Source organism: Manacus vitellinus, unplaced genomic scaffold (genome assembly GCF_001715985.3).
Source record: "Manacus vitellinus isolate BGI_N305 unplaced genomic scaffold, ASM171598v3 scaffold_0_pilon, whole genome shotgun sequence".
Taxonomy (NCBI): domain Eukaryota; kingdom Metazoa; phylum Chordata; class Aves; order Passeriformes; family Pipridae; genus Manacus; species Manacus vitellinus.
The window spans coordinates 11,744,736-11,769,815 of NW_021938789.1; the positions used below are offsets into that span (position 1 = coordinate 11,744,736).

Sequence of the window (25,080 nt, forward strand, 5' to 3'; positions counted from 1 at the left end):
AATTAATAATTATAAACTTGTTTTCCAAATATTTATACATAAGGTATTATTACAAAGTCTGTAGGGAAACAGAGTATCTGACCTTTAACGCCAGACTTGACAGTGTATTTGAAACGTTGCACTTGAAGCTTAATTGTTTATCTAGATTTCCATCGGGATCTCTTCTCCCATAATCACTGAGTCCTGTACGGTCTGATGTAGCCACTTTCTGAAATACGGTGCACGTCATCCCAGTGAAGCCAGCAGCCTTTATTACATAGGCCTCAAGAGCAATATTTGGAGAATACTGTGATGACAAAAATCAAACATAAAATAATTTCACACACCACAGAAAGGATAATAAATAAAGGAATTCTCTGCCTTCACAAAATAACCTGTCATGAAGACCTTTCCTGCTTATCTGGCAAGGATAAATCTGTTCAGAGTATTGCTCTTCTCCCTACAGGAATAGTAGACATTTCAGAAAACACCCACATTAAGAAAAATAAAAAACTATTTAAACTCAAGAGCAAGAAAACTGTCTTCTAAATAAATCAATTCATACTTACAGTAGAATAAACTTGAGCTCCGTTTGCAAGCCGATACATAGCAATTTTCTGTAAACACTGTACAATTCTGGTACAAGCTTTGGCTTCCCTTTGTGCCATCCACAGAACACGTTCGTCAGCTAACATAATGTTACTTGCTATGTCCACCATCACATCACCAAGCTAACACAGAAGAGAAATAAGACTCTGTTATAGCTTTGAAAGTGTTCATCTAGTAGGATCACTATCAGAAAATACAAAGCGACTTGACAGCACAAAACGCAAAAGGAAACTGGTTGTTCCTGTTTCAGTCACCTCTTGTCATCTTGAGATACTGAAATACTTTGACTCAGACATTTACCTCCAGCAAAGAAAAATGTTATGCCAATGTAATTTGTTTATATTTTACTTAGAAAAAAATCCATGATAAATACAGATATTTCATTAAAAGCAAAGAGAGGAATACTCCATGTTTGACTGTACTAATTGTTTAAAGGTCTATTTACAATCAACTTTAAAATCTAAAATAAACTTCAAATTAACAATAATACAGTTTGCGTGTGTGATTGAAGAGAGTAAGAGTAATACAGCAAAAATTAGCACAGAACGCTCCTGTTTCACTTCCTTTCAGCAGGTCTAACTTTTTTTGATTGCTTTCTTGCTTGTCTTTTATTTTGCATGACCTGTTTTAGGTCACAGGTATACACGAGACAGACAGTAAATACCTATAAGCAGCAGTACTGCTTTCAAATCATGAATTACATACTTTTAAGTTTATGTTCACAGTCCTTGCCCTGCCTTCTGGATGACAAACAAATACAAACTATAAAGGGAACTCATTTATTGACGCCACAACTCTGCCAAAATTAACGAGCACCTACATTGACAACATTGACCTACCCTGGATTTTCAAAACATTTAAGGAGCAGTGATAAATACTGGACCACAAAGCAAAGGTGAGTGTATTTTCTAGTTAAATTGACTGAAATGCAATTTATAGTTGCTAAATTTAGGGACTAGAATTTTCTGCTTGAAGAGAGACAGGGCAGGGTGAGGAAGACATATCCTTTACCATCCAGGCTTCCCAATGTCTTTTCAGAGGAGAGAACACAGTAGTTTGGGGTATTTTTTTTTAATCTTTAAAAATAAAGGCCAGAATTGGAATATAAAAATATTTACTACTTTTAGAACTGTCTCTCTGAGGGATAGAAATTATAATCAGTAAAAATTTTCAACAACTAACACAGAATCTCAAGTAAAATTTGCAGGCTGTAGCTGTTTTCATTATATTCTCAAGAACAAATCAAAGTTAAATTAATTGAAAGTCCTTATTATAACTTATTACTACTTGAAAAGAGGTAGCAAGTTTTACACATCAACAAATGGTGATTTTACAATAAATTATCAGTATAAGGATCCTGAACTTGAAGAACTGAAGTTGTTTCATACTTTTAAAGTATATTACACACTATTCTTTCTCCTGCTTATCAAGGTATGCACAATTTTTTCCAACTGTATTCTAACAAGACACTTTGATAAGAACTTTCTGAACATTTGTCTTCTTTCTTCTGATATTAAAGAGCTATTAAATGAACCTTTCTATAGTTCATAGTACTAATCTTTCAGAATAGCCACTGTAACACAAACTAAGGAACTAACAATAAGACGGTGTAAGTAAATAGATATGAATAACAATGTCAAGAACAAGTTTGTGGAGTAATACCCTCATAAGAAATTAGTCTCATTAATAGCTACTACAATTATTACATGAAACTGCACTCATGTTCCTTGAATATACCAGCAAATCAAAGGTTGGCTTCAAATCCAACCAACTGAGATTAAAAGAAACTCTAAGACCAAAACTACCTATGAATTTAACCTATTTTTTCATATTATCCATTACCTTCAGATACGGCCAAGTAATGCCAGATTATGTCACTCTACAGACAATAAGTCACAGCTGAGAAACAAATATTCTTTTAATGCAGTAAATCATGCAGTAATCTAAAACATGTTTCTATTTTAGACTAGGTAAAAAAGCAGCCATTTAATGAACTGTGTGTGTAATTCCAAAATATGCAAAAAAAATCCAAACTCTGATTGTAAAAAAGGAGATTTAGCTTGAAAATTCTCCAAGGAGTTCTGCAAAGGATGTAGAAATAGCATTTATGGTTTGCTGAGGGGTGGATGGGTAAAATTTGCCTTTTCTTTTTTTGAACAAGTTTAATATTGAGGCATTGTAGTCTCCAACTTCCCAACATGCACTGTACAGTGAGATCAATAAAACCTCTGTTCAGCAGTGAAACAGAGAGTTCCTACCCATTGGTGGGATTATTCCACTACTTATATTTTTCTCCCCAGCAATGAGCATTCTCTAAGATTTTATTTTAATGTCTTATTTTATATCCTGCAAGATAGAAGAATACTGAAAACCTTAGAGATAAAGCTCAATATTGAATAAAGACAGCCTACCATGGTGGAAGGGGAGAATATAAGTCTTGTTTTATTCATTATTGAGAGGATCTCTGAGGCTTTCATTATTTGTATTTTTAAATAAGAGGATACCAATGAAAACCTGTGTGACCCACTCCATATTAAATAAAAACAGACTTACTGTACCTATCTCCCTGCTCCAGTGCTGACCAGAGGTGTTACTCACATTACAGGTCCAGTGAATGCTGGATCATCTCAGCGCGAATGCAAAGTCTGTGACCATGGGTCAGCAACTTCAGGGACCTACTAAACAAACAAAAACATGCAATAGAATCTGATAATCCACTAACTCAGTGCCTGCATCTAGTGTTGGGAAGGTTTCACTGCTCAGAACACTTAAGGACAAACACTATGATTATCTTTAAAGTGATGGCAAATTATCCAGTTACCTCTTTATATTTTTCAGCAAATCTTCCAAATTTCTCTATCATTTCAGCCACAAAAATAACATCCATCTTATCAGAAAAATTTGCTGCTTCAACAGTGTAAGCCAAGAGCTGTCTTGCCGTTGCCACTGCATTAGTAAGGTTGAGAGGCATCTACATAGAGAACAAAACATGAACATTTTGAAGTAAAAAGTACAAGGTAGAGACAACATTTCATCAATTAATAAATAAGCATTCTCTCAAAGAGGAGAGCAATTTCCACAGGAATGACAGTGTTTTAAGTAACCAAGGACTACCATCCTAAGATTTTAAGCAAAACATTTCCTACAAGACAGAGAACCTGCAGATTTGTACCTGCAACCAGAAACTGGGTTTTGTGCTGTTGTCCTAGAAAGGAGAGAGGTACTGCACCAAAAAAAAGAGCAAAAAACCCCAAAACAGTACTGTCAAATGCTTATTTTAATTTTCACCAAAGCCTAGGCATGACAACAGAAAGCTCCTAAAATACAGCATTTTATAGCAAGAGAAGCTAAAACAAATTCAAACACACCACTGCTGTAGCATTCACTCTCAATTCTGTAATTATAGAAACGTTTGGAAAGGAATACAAACATAAAAACCAAGACAGATCTCCTGTGACAAAGCTCATGATTTCATTCCTGAAGCAAGCCACATGCTGGAAAATTCTTCACTAAATAATACACAACATCAACATGCCTGAGCTAGCAGGGACTGAAAATGGGAAATTTTATATAGCACAGTGGAAAGCTGTGCAAATGTTATCAGCTCATGTTCAGATGCTGTTTATCCATGATAATCCAAACTAGAGAGGTTCTGTCTCTCTGGTTTGTGGTGTACAGATATCTAGTCTGCCCTACTAAATTTGCAATGTGCTACATAAGCACAACTCTGTCTTTGTCCCTGCTGTCTTAGCACTTGCACATAGATTTGAATGCAACTAACAGAAGATAATTTCTGCCAATATGTCAGAAGTCATGTATTTAAAGTGCAAATAAAGTTCAAAGTCGTAACACACGCTGAACAAAGTCAACTTTCAAATTCAGATACTCTGTATAATTTCTTTGAATTTTTTCTTTAATCATCAATTACTTTTCAGCTAAAACTATACCTGTTCAGTATACACAAACAAGAACAGTGAAATATACATGTTCTTATACAAATGTTACAAGGGCATCATTCTATTTTAAACTTAGACCCTTATTCAATTTAAAATGCTTGGCAAAATTCTAATGTTCAAAACAGCTCAACTACCTTTTTGTTCAAAGGCTCTAAAGATGCTTATGATTACATTTAATATTAATCTCAGACAATAAATTTCTGTGCAGAATACTGCTAAAAATTCCAGACCTACTACATGTAAAAAGAAGGTGGCTCTAAGGAATAAAAACAACGCTAAACCAAAACATGCCACTTCTTCCCTTAAAAAAAAAAAATCTGAAACCTCTACTTCAGTGTACCATACCTGTGTACATGTATTTTTAAGCAGATAAGAGGAAGTTATCTACTTCACACATGAAAATTACACTTCTGCTTTTTTGAAGATACCAATCTAACCCTCACATTTTAAACTTCCTACCACGAAACTGGCAGTATTAGTCCACAACTGGATAAATGTTGGCTAACCAAAAACAGTTATAACAGGCTTAAGTAATCTAGGCTCTTAAGCAGCTGGACTACAGCACGTAGGAAGGAGTAGCATTGAGCTGTCACAGGTCTTGCAGGAAAATTTGAATTCCTAGGTGAGAAAAAAAGCAAATCAGCAGCATCAAAGCTCTAAATAAGCAAACACTCAACCTTGCTGTGTGTCCCACAAAAGGACACACTGATTGCCAACATTATCTTTCACCTGCTAAACAGCCATTAAGAAACATCACCCTTAAACATGTTTCTTGTGACCAAGTCATGGCATACACCTCTAAGGCTAGGAATATAAAGCAGTAAAATAAAAATAATTATGTCAACCCTTAAGTTTATCTTGGGTCAAAAGAGGCATTTCCTTTCTTTCCCTCCCTTCCTTGCCACCTTTCTTACACCAGTGCTCATGGGTTCCCAGGGAACTAGAGCTATAAAAAACTATGTATGCAATAGTAAGCAACTGAACACAGAGGAAACAAGTCAACAACAACCCACATACACAAAATGCAGTTCAATGCTTTTGCCTCCTACTGGATTTAGCCCCAGCAAGCAGACATCAAGACTTCACTATGCATACAAATCTAAGACATCCAAAAGGGATGTTTAAATCCCAATTGTGTCAGTTAGGGGCTGTGGTGCTTCTGATATGCAGTGTGAAGTTTACTCTAAATGAATGTCACCTCACAAACTAAACCACTCCAAACTCACCCAACACAGAGAAATTCTACCCTGGGGTCAGGCAACCACCACAGTCCCATGTTAAACATGGATGGTGCTACCAACATCATCAACTCAAGTGACCAAGTTGTATTATTAAAAACAAACAAAAAAAAACAACCACCATATAAACTCCAAAACATCACACTGAAGACAATGTCATCTCCATAGTTTCACCAGTTGCAATGATACTAGGGATCTGACAGCATGCACTGGACTGGAACACAAGCTTAGACCAGAGGTTCAAAGCTTTATGGACTAATTTACAACACAGCACCTACACATACAAGGTTGGGTACATCACTGCAGAGCAGTGCTTCTGAAAGTGTGCATTAACTAGATAAGCCTCGAATAGAGCCTGGAGCTGAAAAATTTTGTTTCATAGCTACATTTAAATTCTACAACACTCTCATACCCTGGTAAGTGCTAAAAGACTAAAGAAGCCTATTTAATACTCACTTTTTTCACTAGTTAACTCTCATTGGTCAAAGAGGTTTACAGCAACAAAAGCAGAGCAGAATTTGACTACTCTATTAGTAGAATGAAAAGAGCTGTTCTCCATTACAGCTTGAGCCTGTCTTGCTTCTTTATAGCACGTGGACAGGACAGAGTATCAGGCTGACAAAAATGATCACAACAAGCACCACTCTCTTATGCTTTATATGAGTACAAAGAATAAAATTTCCCTTGCACTTTCAATCTGGGGGCACTCAAGAGAGATACCAAACCAAGCTCTTAACCTAAACCTGTAAGTTCCACTACAGTACTCAGAGGCACGTGTTTATCGTAACTGATCTAGACCACCATTATTACCAGCTTAAAAAAAGATGAAGAGTTCTTTGAGGGTTTATTTTCATTAATCTGATTTTCACAATTTGATTTTAAAGAAAAGCACAAATTACCTGATTGAACATATAAAGAACTCGAGTCACATCATTTGCATACTGGCACCTGGAGTAGTCCTCCTCTGCCCAGTACCCTCCCCTGTCGCATCTGCGCCAGGCTCTTCTCTCATCTTGTGAGTTGCCAGGATATATCCCACTGCCAGCGGAATAACGTGTACACAGCAGGTATGCTGTGATGCCTGCCAATGTTCTAGGCCACCTGGGGAGTCAAAAGGAAAAAAATCCCCACATTTAGACAAATTTACATGACAAGTAAATAAAAGGATTAAACACTACAACATGAAATAAAGAGACACTCAAAACTAAGCATCTCTAAACTATTGAAAAGGCCACCTTGGCTCATCTTCACTATTTTCAAGCTGTTCATATTTGTTCCACTAACAAAATGAGTTCTAATGCTAACATGCTTTTTCAAAATTCTTTGATGAGGTTTTAGGTGGAGAGAAGAAGGTGTTTATAAAATAATTAAAAATAGTCTATTTTTTTTATAAAAACCCTTCCCTACTTCATGAAAAAAATCCCTGTTAACACTATAAAAACAAGCTGAAAACTAGTTTTCTACTTGTCCTGTTTATATGCATTAATGTAACTTTCAAACAACTGCATTCATATCAGTACCAAACTGCAGATATGAACAGAAGACTACATTTACAGTACTTAAGAAATAGTAGCAGTAGTATAACCACTTTCACCGCTCCTGCAAACAAACAAAATACCAAACAGAATTTAATGGGAAAAAAATTTGTTAAAAATATTAAGAAAGTAGAAAATAATTCCTTTCACTCAAGGTATATGAAACTAAGTATGTCTTAAGAAAACTTCTAACATTCTCTCCACTTTCTCCTCTAATTTTACTGTGAATTTTTATCTGTATAAACATATACATAGATAAAAAAGAAATAAAGAATAAATACAAAAATTAGATTGCAATACAGCTTTAGTGCACTGATCACTCATGAGAGCAGAACTAATTCAAGGAAAACTAAGAATAGAAAGAAATCATGCCTGAATTCAGCTGCAATGCTAAAAGGAGAGAAGGACGGGGGTAAAGAATGCCCTGATTCTGGTACTCTCTCCTGTTCATATATGCATAAGCAGTATTTTATCAATCATTAATACCTGAACACTAATACTTAAATTTCTTAAATTTTAAAAGTAAAAAGGATACATACCTAAATTGCAGAATGCTAAGTATCTCAAATCCAACAACCCAACATAAAAGATTTAACTAAAACTGAGAGCAACAGAACTTCATTTGATCATCCCCGTTTTCTGTACCATAAATAAGTCAAGATCCTTGGACAGCCCTACGAGCTAACACAGTTTTTCTCAGTTTTAAGTATTTCAAAGGGCCTTGTCCAAAGCAGCTGAATCCAAAAACTGAACTGGGCAAACAAAAAGTTCCGGTGCATTACATTGTGATTCAAAGTTTGCTTTTATATCTGGACTGCCTTTTAGTAAATATATTCACTGCTATGGGCCAAATTAAGAAATGTTGAGAATATATCTATCTTGGAAAAAAAATAATCCTGTGTTTGCAGGAAGATGAAGTAAACACCTTGAAGGGTGTTCCATTTCCAGGAAATTAAAAATTTAAATACTATTGCCAAAACAGACAAACTGAAAAAGTCAGGACCATTTTCACTCCTTATTCATCAGTTAAGTAACTCCTCTTACTGAAGATGCTAGGATTAATCACAGTTCTTCCTCAGAGAAGAGAATTAACTCCAGGGATGGACAAAGGCAAAAGGCTACACTTCTCAATTATATTAAATAATAGAAGAGATTAACCTTTTGAGGTATACTGAAAGTCTTTATCTCAAATTCCTATTTATTAATCAGTTCCAACAGAACAATTTTAGCATGTTCAGTAATGGCAGAAAGACTCTTACTGTAGGCCATTTTGACCATTACTTAGGTTTGGGCAACAAGCAACAAAAAGATGGCTGCTGATGGCATCCCTATATTGCACAGGTCACTGCAACAACTATAAAAGAATTTAAAGTCAGTAAGAAATCTAATGCAAAAAACTAGATGATAAATACAAACTAAACTAGAAAATAGGGACAAATTTAACTAAATTTTATCACAGCTTTGGCATTACACGTAACCTCTCTATACTGTAGTAACATAATTTTGTTAAGACACAGAGACTTGTTACTACAACCATCACCAGAGTATTTGAATACTAGGAGAGACCTCAGATTTTTTGGGTATCATAGCAGAGCTTCACCCAGCCTAGCAAATATGCATTCCCTTACATTCAGAGCCTCAGCAGCCACTTCAAGTAGTTAACAGAAGTGTCACCATCAACCACTATCAGAAAGGAAAACTTATACTAGACTTGGTGGCAATGGAGGTAGTTAAAAGAAAAAAGAAAAATTTAAGAATAATTAGCACAGATTTTTAAATGCCTGGAATTATCAGAGGTATTTTAGAGAATGGAAATTAATTAAAAGAACAGGTATGGATTCTGCAATGGTAACATAAGTTTTTTACCATCTTTTTGCCCATAAAGAAGAAAAGGCAGCACAAAGGACAAAAATCTTCCTTACTAAAAATAACAACAGCCTTGTTGTGAATTGCCACAATCCCAGCAGTAACTTTAGTGCAACATTACATGCACTCTAGCAAGTTAATAAGAACTTCACACTGTATCATGTCTGGCCAACTCTGATCATGGAGAGAGCAAGTTATGGATGTGCTGGGGGGTGGGAAGGAGGGATAGGGGGATACAATACATGTAAACTTATCTAAATCACTGAAATTCAGTAGGGACTGATTCAACACAGAAATAAATTCTGTTTCAACGCAGACTGGAAAAACAGGTACAGAGATGAATACTTCTATGTTCCCAATTCTTATGTTTCCGTAATAAGCCTTCAATGAATGAAGCCAAAGAGAACACAGGCGGATGAGGACAAGTAGTAAATCAGCTGGCACAGCTGTTAGAAGACATGCAGGCCCACAAATACCTTGCATAATACACCCAAATCTCCACTTCCAGAATGCAGAGTCAGGTCTCCAGAAACACGCTACTGGAGTGCCAAAACATAAATTCCAAAACCATTTATCAATGCTGAAATTTTTATATTAAGTTTCCACATCAAAGATGTCACTTTGAAAGCGGTATTTGTCTCTGTCTTTACAGACAGTTTTCTAAAAGTTGTATTTTTCCAAAGCATTTTCAGTTAAAGTGTGGTTGGCTTAGTTTTGACTGAATGTATTGCCTTACAGACTGAGTGCCACATGGCCTTAGGATAATTTAAATTCTGTGGTCCTGACAGATGTTTATGACAGAACCGCCAAGACAAATATTTTCACTGAAAAATGGCACATTCTGTTCCTTTTCTCACTATACACATCTAGTGGTACAGAATTAGAAAAAGAGGAAACAGTTTCTCTCTGGTTTCTCAGATTAGGACTCAAATGAAAAAAACAAGTTTTTCAGGAGAGCTTTAATTACTATGTTCTTAAACAAGTATGATTTCTAAGCTATATATATATATCTTCTGGAATTTCTGTAGCCATCAAACAAAAAAGTGAGAGTTTGAGTGTTTAACACTACTTCAAAGGCTATTAGATTTTTATAAGATTATTTATTTGCCTTTTCTCCCTGTTTTTATCTCCACCTTCCTATTTTTGTTACCCCTCTCTTTCTCTTTTGTTACTGCTCTTTTATTCCTGCTGAGTTTCCTTTGTGTTCATCTCCCTACATGGCATTTTATCATCTTTTGCCATGACCTTCTCAAAAGAATACAAGCAACGCCAGACAGTCTTATAGTGTGTGCTACTTTTAGAACAAATTTCACAGAATCACAGAATATGCTGAGTTGGAAGAGACCCACAAGGATCATCGCGCCCAACTCCTGGCCCTGCACAGGACCATCCCCAAGAGTCACACCATGTGCCTGAGAGTATCATCCAAACGCTTAATGAGCTTGGTGCTGTGACCACTTCCCTGGGGAGCCTCTTCCAGTGTCAAAATACCTTCTGGGTAAAGAACCTTTTCTAATATCCAACATAAACCTCCCCTGACACAACTTCAGGACATTTCCTTGGGTCATGTCACTGGTCATCACAGAGAAGAGATCAGTGCCTGTCCCTCCTCTTCCCCTCACTAGGAAGTTGTAACTGCACTGAGGTCTCCACTCAGTCTCCTCTTCTCCAGCTGAACAGACCAAGTGACCTCAGCCACTCCTCATATGGCTTCCCCTCAAGGCCCTTCACCATCTTCACTGCCCTCCTTTGGACACTTTTTAAGACCTTAATATCTTTCTTATATTGTAGCACCCAAAACTGCACACAATATTCAAGGTGAGGTCACACCAGTGCAGAGCACAGTGGGACAATCCCTTCCCTTGACCAGCTGGTGATGCTTTGCCTGATGCTCCCAGGACAGGGTTGGCCCTCCTGGCTGCCAGGGCACTGCTGACTCATATTCAACCTGCCATCGATCAGGACCCCCAGGTCCCTTTCCATGGCACTGCTTTCCAGCATCTCATTCCCTAGTCTGTACATACATCTGGGGTTGCCCCATCCCAGGTTCCAGCAGTTTCCCGTGTTGAACTTCATATGGTTGGTGATTGCTCAATCCTCTCTCTAATTTACCAAGGTCTCTCTGCAGGGCCTCCCTGCCTTCAAGGGAGTCAACAGCTTCTCCCAGTTTTGTGTCATGTGCAAACTTGCTTAGTATCCCTTCCAGTCCTGTGTCCAAGTCATTTATAAGTAAGATGTTCAAGAGAGCACAGCCTAAGAAGAGCCATGCGGAACCCCATTAGAATTTAGATATCTACAGACACATTTTACTGTTCAAACTAATCCATTATTTGTATAATGAATTAGAAAGCTTTCTACTAAACCAGACATAGAAGGTGGGCAATTTAAAACTCAAAGCTTTCTGCCATAATCTCACATACACAAAACCAATCCAAATGCACAGTGTCATGAAAAGAAATGTTTTGTGAGGAACAGTGTCCCTTATCCTCTTCCCTCTCTCATTCACAATACACCTTCTATGGGTACTAGTTGTTTTGCAACCCAGGATAGGGGAACTGATTCCAGCTTCAACTACATTCTCCTTATACCCTATTTTTGCTAAATGAATGTTAAGCTGTACTATTCTCAGTCATGAACTGTTTCCTCCCAATACCTGTATGAGATGAGCTGAGGAGGCATTCTCTTTCAAAGGAGTTGGAGAGTACATCCCTCCAGCAGGGTTCAAAAGGTGAATAACGACATGAAATTCTCACCATCCAAACAAACGCTATGTGAGTCTGTATTCTTAATTTCTTGTGAGTCTAATTTTCAATATCTTTCACAGTTTACCTATCGGCTAGCAGAAGTGCAAATGTGGACTGTATTAACACTCTTATTTCACTACTCTTTATAATTAGGTGCTCAAAATTTATCACATATACATAAGAGTAGACAGCTGTGGGGGAAAAGATGGTTCATTTATGTTTAAGTACTGTAATTTCATTTCAGGGGGAAAAAAAAAAGCCAGTCCATGAGATTATAAAAGAATTCTTTCCTTCATATATATTAATTCTGTTTTGAAAGCATTCATTTCCTAAAATGAACAATAACTTTCAGTTACAATGAGCTTTTATATCATAATTTAATTAGCTTACATATAATCCAGTATTTTTTAATTATTACATCCTAGTAATTCTCTAAATTTAGCATGATAATTACAATTTTAAAATATATTATGCCCAGGGAGTAACAGCTCTCAAAAAGTTAATTCTTATATTTAAGAAAGAATTCTATCAACTACCATCATAAAATTATGTTAAACACAACAGTTAAAGGATTTACTGAAGTGGAAGCACTTTAACATACAAACTGTATTTTCAATTTAATCATTGATTGTAACACATTCAGGGATATTAGCTGAGTAAGACTTAAAAGAATATTTAAATTAAAGCAAATAGATTCTATGATGAAGTTTTTGCCTAACCTTTATAAACTATGCTAAACTATTACTGAGCCAAAGACACTGAAGACAAACGTTTTTTGCTACTTTGCTATCCCATCTCTGCAGGGATAAAAGTCTAGATGCCAGTTTTGAAACACCTTCCAAGCTAAAATGACTAACCAGTTCCAACTAAAAAACTATAAAATCAAATTCACCTAGGATCATTTACAGCCATCTGCTCTGAAGCATTTCTCACTAGTCAAAGCCTTATTTCCATATGCTCTCAAAGGTGAAAAATTACTCTTTCTTATTACTCTACCTAAGTTATGAGTGGAAGTCTGTTATAATAAACCCAGATATCGTGAACTTTTTGATAAGCTGAACATTTCCTGAAATCTTATTTCTTTCTACTGAATTCCAGAGGGGGTAAATCCTATTCCACTGAACAGTCACTGAACAGCACAGGTTAATTTAATGGAAAACACTTTGAAATAAGCCTTTACCATCTGTTTTCACCTTTAATGGCTAATCAAAGAAGAACAATTCACATTTGTATCATAAAAAAAAAAGCATAAGTGATTTAAATAGATGTGTTCTTTGATGAATACAGCATGCATCTGTTTGACTTTCTTCGCCTTTTACCTTAAGCAGGAAGTTCTCATTTTCTAATGTAATGCTTATCCCTGCAGTTGAAACCACCACAGTGTAAAAAGATACGTACAAAGTTTCTTATATAAATAACTCCTTACAATGTGAAAGTGTGGTTCTTCAGTAGTTCCAAATTGCCTCTGTGCAGCAAGTGATCTTCACACTACTTTCTTTACTAATAGCTGCTCATACTCAGTCAGCAATTGTCCAACTAATGAACATAAAGAAGATGAACTTGGAACTAATGCTCTCAGTCAGGACTTTACTTAAATTTTAGCTACAACTGGAGGAGGCCTTTTGTACCTGAAAGCTTGTCTTCCCTCCCCCCACAAATTATGTCCCAACAACATGCTTTAACTTACTTTTCATTCCTTAATATAAAAGATTTATGGTCTTAGATCGACTGTATACAAAGATGATGACTTCAAAAAACTCTAATGTACACAGGGAAAGATTGTAACTGTAAACAAAAGACCAAGCAGAAGATCAACATAGCCAAGCAGCATAAGAAAAGTGAAATGAGCAGATAAAAGCAGTTTTTACAGCATTAAGAAACCCTATGCACCATAGGGAACACAATGCTATTACATACACTAATTCTCAGTAGGAGCTACTGCAGGGAGGTATAACACAGAGTAGTTATAAAGGGAATTACCTTACATATAGAGAATCTATACAGAAGCTATCTGTTACAGCTGGCACCTCCAGGAGTAACGTGTTGTTAGAGTAACCAGCAGCAGAAAGATCAGAAAAGGGAAAACAGGTGAAGAGATAAGAACAAAAGATAAAATACTCCGCAACACCCAACGCAGTGGAACATCAGAGCTGCCACTACAGTCCCAACAATCATTAAAAGGAAGCAGCACCATTCATATTACTTACTCTAATAAAATGGGGGAAAAACCCCAAACTATGTTGTGTACTTCTCATATAGTGATTCTGTTGTATGTGAGCAGAAAGATTTTAAATAGAGAATTATAACCTGGTGGAAATCACCCTATCACAGTATGTAGTCCAACTCTAACTTACAGGTAATCTAAAAAAGTTTAATTCTATTCCAATAATTTCATTTATATATTTCAAATATAATAGCTTACTTTCCATATCTTTCAAGGATGTGTTAACTGGTTGAAAGTTTAACATTTCATGGTATAGTTTCATGCACTTCTGTCAGCATATAATACTTTTAAACAGGTAATCTATTAAACACAGTTTACAAGAAAACATCCACATAGGTGCCTTTAAAGCATAAAATCTTAGAAACAAGATTAAATGGACTTTCTTCTGAAAAAAACCCTGAGGTTACTCACCTGAAATCCCCTTTATTGTTCACAACCCTCTCTGGAGGGCAGTACTGTGCAGAACTTTCTAAGACCACAATGTCTACTGTCCTTGTGTTATTCCCACGTCTGGTTTGCACATGACAACCCCAGTTTCCTGTGGAGCCAGCCTGAATGTTTGAGATTGTCAGTGCACTGGGAAGATAAAACAAACAAATAAAACTCAGTCTTGCAATAAAATTTATATAAGCTTTACCAAAAGATGATATACAGAAAGACAATGGAGAAACAAATTACATACAACCATGAGTGATCTTACTAAACCAGAGCTATCTACAACTCAATGTACTGTAATTAATAGAGAATTATTTACTATTCTTCAAACTCTCAATTTTGCCAAGGTAGGGAAGAAAAAGAACAGCCATGGGAAAAAGTCCCTTGACTTCAGAAAGAAGAAATGATAAGTCCAAATTCCTTATGTGTTACCATTGCTCTTCAACACAAACCATTCAGTTGTTCCAGAAAGGGCAAATTAAAATAAATTTCCAAATGCATGATTTGTTATAAGGATCAAAGTACTAATTTACTAGTACAACTACAGGATATATAACCACTCTGTAGATGCTGAGTAAGTCTAGAGTGAGGAATCCAAAAGTAGTTCAGTTAAATGCCTTGTTTTCAACATTTTCATCATTTTAATATTCTGAGAGAACAAATGTGGTCTACCACAAACATATTTTACATGAACTGCATTGAGTAAAACTTGAAGAAAATTAAAACCCTACTGTAACAGTCCTGGGCAACCTGCTCTAGCTAATCCTATTTTAAGCATGTAGGTTTGACTAATCAAATCTCTAGACCTCCTTCCTCAAAACTTATAGTTAGGAGGAGATATGTGAAGTTACAGACTACTTCCCTACTTGGGATGTTTCTGCCTACATATGTTCATTCAGTGAGGATATGAGGGGACCTTACTGGTTATGGAAACAGTCACCAAATCAGAGCAGAAAACAGGGAGTGGGAAATACGTTTTCTCCCTATGGATTCACCTTGCAATCAGTGAGCAGTTATGAATCATGTTTTTTTCAACGAAAATCCCCTGGGACTCATCTGTTTCCACTATCTTCCCATCCTGATACCACAGGACTTTCATGTCTTGATCAATATACGAAGCCATACACTGGAAGGGTAGACTATCTCCTTCAAAGACAACCTGACGATGAGATGGAGTCATATAGAAAGACGGTAATTCAAGCGGTGGTTCTAGAATTCAAGAAATAAACCCACAATTAAGAATCTGTTATAGACATAATTTTCAAAAAAGGAGAAAAAATACACTCAGTATCAATTATTGATATAACTTTGTAAATTGCATCTTGCAAGACTTATATAAACATTTAGTGCATCAGATATTGAAAAATACAAATTATCATCATATTCTTTTTCAAAATATGTACTCCTTTAATACATTTCAGGAATCTTTTGCTAGATCACATACGAAAGAGTGAAAAACAAATTTGAAGGAAAAATATATTTATACATTTTAGTTCTTCACAGCTTCTCACTACTAAGACTCAAAAATCACAAATACATACAGTTTTTAATTTTTACAGATGGAATAATTGTAATAAAAGAAGAAGTTGAGCAAGTTGATAATGGTTTTGTCACGAGAAGTCTAATCAAGAACAGAATCATCATGTAGGAAAGTAATTGAAGATCTTTTTAACTTCAGAAATTTGGGATTAGAATAATTCACACATCTAAAGTCAGAAAGCTAGACTCTGGAAAGAAATTATCAGTTTCCAATTCCTCTTGTGAAGTTTAGGTAAAGATCTCTGAAAAACACAGGTTAGCAGAAAAAAGGAGTTTATCTCTTGAGAATGCTAGTCATCCTTTGCTTCTACAGACTAACATCCACAATCATCAATTTACTTATTTCCAAAAGCAAGCAACACTGAATCACAACTAAAATTCAGCCTCTGAAAAGGATTCACTATTACCACTGTCATACAAGTGCTGAATTTTAGGAAAACAAAACAAAGCAGAGAAAGTTTTTTCCCTAATATTAACAGAACATAAAATGCTTTAGAAAACAAGTATCAGTTGCCAGGAGTGCTTACCACAGGTCAGAAGCTCCTGCTTAACACCAGTCACCGTCTGTGACTGAAGTGACTTGGGATAGGCACATTTTGTCTCGCGTACAGTTATATTTCTTTCTTTTAACCACTGATGCATCCACAGTATGTTGCAATCACAAAGAAGATAGTCAGTCTGAAATTCTCTGCAACAAAAAATGGGTATTTACAGTGATAAACCGAAAAACTCCAAGGTCTGAAAGCTTGACATCAACAGCTGTGCAATGCCTTTCATTGACACAGACACGCAGACAATAAGCAGTGAAACCCCAGAATACAGTGGAGTTGCCTGCCTCTACCCACTAGAATATACTCTAATCCTCTGCAAACTGTGATCTGAGAACAAAAGAATATACTCCCTGAAAAAAAGGAATTCTCTCCATAACTGAGGAACATCTAATACTAGCACATGAAAAAATTTCTAGCAGTTTTGTTCATGGAGGGTGTTCATGCATATGCATCATAACTTAAGAGCACACTTCATTGCTTAATTTTATCAAATGCTTTAACACTAAAATTAAGAGAAACAGCTTCTCACCCATTTCTCTTTCCAGAACCACTATTCAAACAATTTTAGTCTGCTTTATATAAAAATCATAAGGTTTTTAACTGATTCATAGAGTCTTCTCTGTTAAGTTAGTACTTTCTACTAAAAGGTTATACCAAACCTCCCCACAGATGTCTGTTGAAGTCAGCTAAATTAAAAGACATTAATATGAACTGATTTTAGAAATTAGTATTTTATCTGTTTAGAAACAGTTAAAAATATACCAAAACATATGGCTATGTCTACACCGTTTCTTATGTCTAGTGAAAACTTCTTTTTCATTTACCAATGTCTAGAGGACAATACAACATCACAGGCAGAACATTTCAAACCCGAAATCAACATTCCTGTGAAACTTCATTTGGTGTTTGTTCACAGGAATTCCTCCAGACACACACATTTTTAATGTCAAGGATTATATCCAGGTTCTCCTGTCTGATCTGTGGTGTTCTTGGACAGTAATCTTTACATACACAATTAAAACACCAGGAATAAAAACTTACAATTAAAAGCTGGAGGAGGAAAAGAAACATTTGCTTTTATAAAAAAGAAATTAACTCAAGTGTCAAAGCCAGAAATCAAAGCTTCTGAGAAAGTCAGTACAGGAAGCCAATTGTCATGACTACCAGGAAAAAATGCAAGCTAATCATCAGCACTGAATTTTCTTCATTTACTTTCTTCCTTACAACTCATGACTCTAAGAGAGCAAAATAACATGAGGTGGAGATGTACCCACTGTTACATGTTACAAAACTATACTGCTATTCAGAGACTAAGATCTTTCTTAAAAGTATTTGTTCCCCTTGTTATAGAGGTATAAAATGCTATTTATTTACTATAAATGATAAATTCAGAATAAAACTTTTGGAAGCCCAGATGCCAATAGAGCTTTGTTCTTTCAGAACTATGTAACAAATAGCGAGCAGCTTTTGAAGGGGGTTGTACAAAGACCCAAATATCTGTACATACATACACCTGCCAAGTGCTTATTCAGATAAGAAAAAACAGTTAAGAGGATTAAAAGTAAAAATGCAAAACAAAGCTAGTGTATATAATATGGTTTTTTGTTAAGAACACAAGGGATCATGCAAATCAAGATTGGATGCAGTAAGTACTTACAGAGACCTCAGTGAACCAAGATGATCAAACGTTCCCTGCGTAACTGTAGAAAACAGGTTTCCAGAAAGATTCCTGAGAAATAAAAGTATCATGATTTTAACTTATGATCAAACAACCAACATATGAAATAAAAAATGCCCACCCTCTTCAAGATAACACTATTATTAAAAACTACAATATACTATTATGACACTCTCTCATAGTTCACAAGACTGTAAGAATAATAATCAGGTGTCAATAGCTTAGCAAAATATCCCAAAATAAACTGTTCCCCAATACTTCTGTTTTAGCTGAAGAATTTTAAGACTGTAAAAAAAAGTGAATGCAAATACTTGATTTTTATTTAAAGCAACAACCAGTACATGTTGAGCATAGCTTTCAAGAAGTTTGAAAACTTCTCTGTTCACAGTGAACTGATGTATTCCTATTAACACGCTATAAGAAGCATGTTTGATCAATTAGAATATTTTTAAAAAATATTATACATACCACTTCCTATATATATATATATGTATATATATGTATATATATATATAAATAAAATATATCAGTGAAAGCACTGTGTGAAAGAAGTCAAAAACCAGGGCAAGGAAACATTTCATAATCATACGTGTTATCCTCTAAAGTAAATGAAGAACTACATAACATGCAAGAAAGCCAGCAAAACATACCCACACCGATGCCATGTTACAGGGCATGGATATTAAAAGATTCTAAAACTCTGAAATATTTTTCTAAGGAAAATATTCTGTACAGTCTGCTAGTCACTTCCACCTCCCCTGCTATACCTTCTGAGAAAGTGGAAAACTGTTGCCAAGGTCAACAGAGCACGGAATAGTATGGTTTGGGTTGGCCCCACTGCTCTTTAAGCTTGCTACTGAGAAACAAAGCTGTCTGTCTTTCAACCCACACTTAAACAAAGTACTCCGCTTGAAACAAAGAATGTTAACTTACATAAAGCTAAAACTTAGGTGTATTTATATAAAGCAAATTATACTTACAATCTAATAAGGTTTACAAGTCCTCTAAATATATCTGCATTCAGGCAGCCTATTCTGTTATTAGTTAAGTCTCTATAAATAGGAAAAAGGAAAAATTAGAATGAACTGGTTTATTTTCAAATGACATACAGTCTGCTAACAGAAGTATATGAACTAAGATTCATGAGTAACAGATTGCACCACATATATATTTGGTCTTTTTCAGCAAAACCCCCAAGGTACTGCTATATAGCTGTATACACATGCATATAGACTCCTTAATCCATTTCTTAAGTAATTATAATTGCCCACATACAGTTCAACAGGCTGAGCCTTATCGGGAAATTCTCTTAGAAAAGGATAGGCTTACATCCCTACCAAATAAACTTTCATATTAATATAGCATATCATCACATGTGCCACATCATTTAATTTTTTAACGTCAGAGACCTATACTAGTGCATTTATTATACATAAATAAGACTACTTCTATATTTATATCTAGATAAATATTTAAGTGTTATATATTTTTCAATATAGGTCTTAAATCAAATTGCCAAACATTCTTAAAGGAATAAAAATTAAGCTTGCAAGTAGTAATGATCTAGAACTAGTCCTTCAATTTTATTTTTAAGGCATTCAAAAGTGCAATTACCAGCATTATTTCCTTTTAAGTGAACCAGATCATCTGATCAGTGACAAATCAACATATATACCATAAAAAATTAAGAAAAGCTGGGGTGGGAAGGAGGTAGTGGCAAAATCACCAAGACTTAAAAGTTGTTACAGACATTCCAAAAATCTGGAGTGTTAAAAAAAAAAAATAAGGGTAAAAAAAGAAAAGAAAAGCCAGCATGCTAAAATCTTGTTTTTCTAGTTTCATCTGGTACAGAACTTTTACAGTCAAGGCATAAATCCCCCAAAAATGTGTTAATGGGAATTTTGGCATAACCTTCAATAAAGCAGCATTAACAGCACAGTAACTTCAGCATAATATTAATAGTAAGGGACTCTATGTTCCACTCTGCCCTATGGAAAAAAAAAATCGTAAGGAGTTTAGCATTTAACAAAACAAGACTTGATGGCATCAAAGCTCTGAATAAACATTCACCCAGTGATGTTTCAAGCCACTGAAATATAAGAAGAAAGGAACAGTACAAGAGACTGTCAGTGAGAACAGTGCGACTGCCAAGCCACAAGCAGCGGATGTTCTTCAGGCATAAGACTGAAAGCAGGCTTTGTTTTACACATGTGTGCATGAGTGTGTGTATAAATTTAGACAGCATATATATATATTCAACTTTTAATATATAATAGCTTTGCTGTCTAAATTTCCAGAACCTAAGACTTACTCTCTCTGAGGGTTGTTGTGTTTGTTTTGTTTAAACTGACTAGCTAGATATAGTACTTACAGTCTTTTCAGAGATGAAAGCCCCAGAAAAGCTCCTGGATCTATAGTACTAATAAGGTTGTTCTTAAGATCCCTGTGGGGAAAAATTAAGACATTACATGTACCATAAATTACACTTTAAAACAGATATACATGCATGAAGATACACCAAACTTGCCTTAATTTATTTGAGAATCTCCAAGAAAAAAAAAAAAACAACCCACATTTTTACTTTCTTTGATGTAGCATCTTTCAAAATTTGAAAATCTGTATTTTAACTATAAGGAGGAATAGAAACAGCATGTATTCCCTTAAATATACTATCAGTTCATATCACATGAAAGAGTATAGAGTCAAAGATACTTTTCCACTGTGTCTGAATAGCTTACAGTTACACAGGGTGAGACATTTGTTCATTACACAGTACGATACTGTTTAGCACAATGTTGTCTTCTTTAGTCTATCCAACTTTCAGTACTTCAGTAGTGCCCAACATCTACCAAAAGGAGCAAAACATGATCCTAAAAATACACTGATGACACAACATTGCAAATTTCCACCTACATTGCTGGCACAAAAGCAAAGCCCTGGCTGAAGATCCCAAACAAAGCTGGTGAAATAACTCCAGAGCAGATTATTAAATCTTAAATTCCCAGGGACTCTAAGGAGAAATGTAAAGTAACCATGGCATTAAATTGCTTTACAAGTGATACAGGATCTTTAACTCCCAACTTGAGATATTCTGAAGATACAGCTTAATTTGAAAGGTCACAGAAAGCAGCTGACAGCATTATATGGTTTTGAACAAACTTTATCACTGCATGAATGCTAAAATTATTTCTACCTCCTTATTCACCGAAGATTTTTATTAGACTACTATCTGAAACTTCACAGACACGTATTAGTACAAGTAAAATTTCTCATTCCTTGGTAATATCTGAACATTTTGCATTCAAAAGGAAAATTAGTGACTTCATTTAAAAGCTGTTTTAATATGCAAGAGTAGAAAAAACATCTCCTAAATCTACTACAACATTAATTCTTCCTGAAAGAGAACAGTACAAGAGGATAACATCTACCATCACAGAGACATGCATGACTGAAAATATAATTCATCCCAAGATTTCACAACAGCATTTCCTGCAGACAGATTAACTAATCATAGTACAACAATGTCATGGCATGTGGATCAAACTTGAAGCTGTAAATAAAAATTTTTAATACTTGAAATACTTTAAATTTACCTTGCAATACATTAAATTAATTTTCATATACACACTTCTCTTATCCCAACTTTATTTTCTTGCCCTGTACAATGGCAGTATCAGGAGCCTGAAGAACTGGCTCTTTCAGCAGACTTTTAAACACAGTACCACACCATGACAAATCTGAGAATATTAAACGTTATTAATTGTTTATTTACCAACAGTCTTTGGAGTAGAGAAGAAAAATTATACTTACTGTTCATATTTTAAAATTTCAGCTTAAAATCATGTAACTCCCACTTAAAATCTCACTGTTGAAAACACTGAGGGAGAAAAACCTTGACAACATGCCTTGGAAATCCACTAGTCTAGGCTATCACTGATCTTTAATTTCACTCCACAAAGTCAAAGAGTACTCCCTGATAAAGCTCTTTCTGAAATCCATTGCAATGGATTCATAGAGATGAATGTCCAAAGTGTTGGAATTTTCTCAATCTGCAACTACAACAGTCGGGGAGTCTCTGTTTTGTTTTTTTTTATCCCTCCCAGTGGCAGTCCTTTGTAGGCACTAGCTACGCATCCATCTACCAAAAAGTATTAGGAAAGGAAAACTGTGAAATAAGAGATACCTAAAGATGTCAAAATTAACAGTGACATGTCTGGCAGCCCTTCAGAAACAGTAAAAGATATTCACACACAGGTTGGTACAACTACCAGGACTCCAGCATCTAGAGCAGTTTTGACATGAAGAAATTACAGTAATGGTTAAATCAAACACACTTACATGATTCTCACATAAAAGGGTGGGAGAGAGACAATCTCATTAGGAAGTTGCATTTGGATTTGAAGTTTTCATTGTTTTTATGCTTATAAATACTTATAAATAGTTTTAGCAACAGAAAATTAATCATCTCAGACTTTGATTTTAAATTTCCTTGGCAAAGTTCAACTGACAAGATATACTTATTTGCCCAAATAGAAGAAAACCTGTCCAAAAAAACCCAAAAGACGAGGATTTGAGTTAGGGTAACATCTTTTATCTTACAGTAACTACATCTTTTGTCTAGCAATTAAAAATACTGCTAAAAAAAAAAAAGGGGTAGTAAGCAATCTGACACTGAGAACCTATTGAAAGATTCTAAATTTTCTCCTAGATCTAAATAAGAATGCAAGTAAGGATGCCCCAAATTTATCAGTGAAGGTGACTAACTGATGTTACAACAGTAGAAAAACTTAGGTTTTAAGGAGTGTGTTGAGGGTAGTCATGTAGTTCAAACTGTGGCACAAAGTACAACTAAATCAGATGAACTGCCCCACTGTTACGTACAGTAAAGCCCTGAAAACCTCAAAGGATGCTGATTTTACCATCACACAACCCTCTGTTTAACCGTTTCCATTATAAAAGATATTGTTGTGTCCAAATGGAACAGTCCTTTATCAAATCCATGATTAAGCGGGCAAATAGCAACTTCCTAACAAGCAAAAACATTTTTAAGAGCCTCAATGCCACATCCAATGTTCTTGTTAAGATGTGAAAAATATCCTAATGAAAGATTACTTAAATTTAACTATGGTTGAAAAAAAAATCCTTTTGTTCCATTAGACTTTAAAATGAAATGTTTTAGTAGCTAGTTGTCTATGATTTAAAAGTTAGCATCACAGAATCTTCTGAGTTGGAAGGGACCTGCAAGGATCTCTGATTCGAGCTCTTAAGTGAATGGCCCACATGGGGCTCAAACCCACAACCTTCGTGTAATCAGCACCAAGTTCTAACCAACTGAGTGCACGTATACATACTTAAAAATTTACTGCTTTCTGTCTCAGCACAATGAATACTGTCTTAATTATTAATAAAGCATCCTGCAGGCACAAACAAACTATGCATATATACACATACCAATATGTATACATTATTTAGCTTTCTCAACTATCATTGGATATATTATCTTTTCTTCCTTAACACAATTTGAAAATCAATGTCAAACAGGAAACATATGAGCTACCATGGACTCTTCCTATAATGGAATGCCTTTTCAAAAGGGAAGTGAGGCAAGAAGACAAAGTAAGAAGTTGCAGAAATAGATTTAACATTACACAAAAGTCTTCCAATCCTTCCCACACCTCTATAGGGTGTAGATTTTACGCAGGCAAATACAACAGAGGTTCATGACTCAATTTTTTTGTTTCACAGAACCACAGAATGGGTAAGGTTGGAAGGCACCACAGTGGGTCATCTGGTCCAACCTCCCTGCAGGGTCATCCCAGAGCACATTGCCCAGGATTGCATCCAGATGGTTCTTGAATATCTCTAGTGAGAGAGACTCTGGGCAGTCTGCTCCAGTGCATGGTCACCCACACAGTAAAGAAACCCCTTTTCATATTCAGGTGGAACTTCCTGTACATCAGTTTCTGCCCATTGCCTCTTGTCCCATTGCTTGGCACCACCAAGAAGAGCCTGGCTCCATCCTCTTGGCACCCTCCTTTCAGATATTGATAGACATTGATGAGGTCCCCTCTGTTATCTCTTCATGAGACTGAACAGGCCCAGTTTCCTCAGCCTTTCCTTGTACCAAAGATGCTCCTGTCTCTTAATCACGTTCATACCCCTCCAGTGAACCTTCTCCAGGAGCTCCATGTCTTTCTTGTACTGAGGAGCTCAGAACTGGACACAGCACTCCAGGTGCACCTCACTAGGGCTGAGCAGGGGGGCAGGACCACCTCTCTCAACCTGCTGGCAGTGCTCTTCCTAATGCACCCCAGGATACCACTGGCCCTCTTGGTCACAAGGACACACTGCTGGCTCATGAACACCTTGTTGTCCAGCAGGATCCCCAGGTCCTTCTCTGCAGAGCTGCTTTACAGCAGGTTGGTCCCATGCCTGTACTCGTGAATGCGTGCAGGACCCTGCATCTGCCTTTGTTGAATTTTGAACTAATATCAAAATATAGCATAACAATGTCACAGGACATTAAATATTTAGCATATTTTTGTACAGACACTTTTATTACCACTTAGCACAGTTGAAGTCTTTGACCTGATTACTATTATTTGCATGCTTTCTTTCCTGCAAAAGTAGATATAGACATAGCATAGTCATTTCCTACTATAATTAACAAACATTTCTGTCCTAGTTAGAACAGATGGGAGCAGCTCATCACTGTATGGGTGTAAC

General features: G+C 35.8%; 1 protein-coding gene across 1 annotated transcript in view; it reads right to left on the reverse strand.

Moving 5' to 3' along the window:
* Window positions 1-25,080, reverse strand: part of ADGRA3 (adhesion G protein-coupled receptor A3) — a 43,866-nt gene that overhangs the window by 13,637 nt on the left and 5,149 nt on the right. Inside the window, exons 3-12 of the mRNA XM_018067878.1 lie at window positions 20,726-20,797; window positions 19,335-19,406; window positions 18,334-18,405; window positions 16,653-16,813; window positions 15,582-15,795; window positions 14,563-14,727; window positions 6,682-6,883; window positions 3,410-3,559; window positions 549-710; window positions 83-286 (exon numbers count right to left, since the gene is read on the reverse strand). Coding sequence (XP_017923367.1) covers window positions 83-286; window positions 549-710; window positions 3,410-3,559; window positions 6,682-6,883; window positions 14,563-14,727; window positions 15,582-15,795; window positions 16,653-16,813; window positions 18,334-18,405; window positions 19,335-19,406; window positions 20,726-20,797 — 1,474 coding nt within the window. The remainder of the gene's footprint in view (window positions 1-82; window positions 287-548; window positions 711-3,409; window positions 3,560-6,681; window positions 6,884-14,562; window positions 14,728-15,581; window positions 15,796-16,652; window positions 16,814-18,333; window positions 18,406-19,334; window positions 19,407-20,725; window positions 20,798-25,080) is intronic.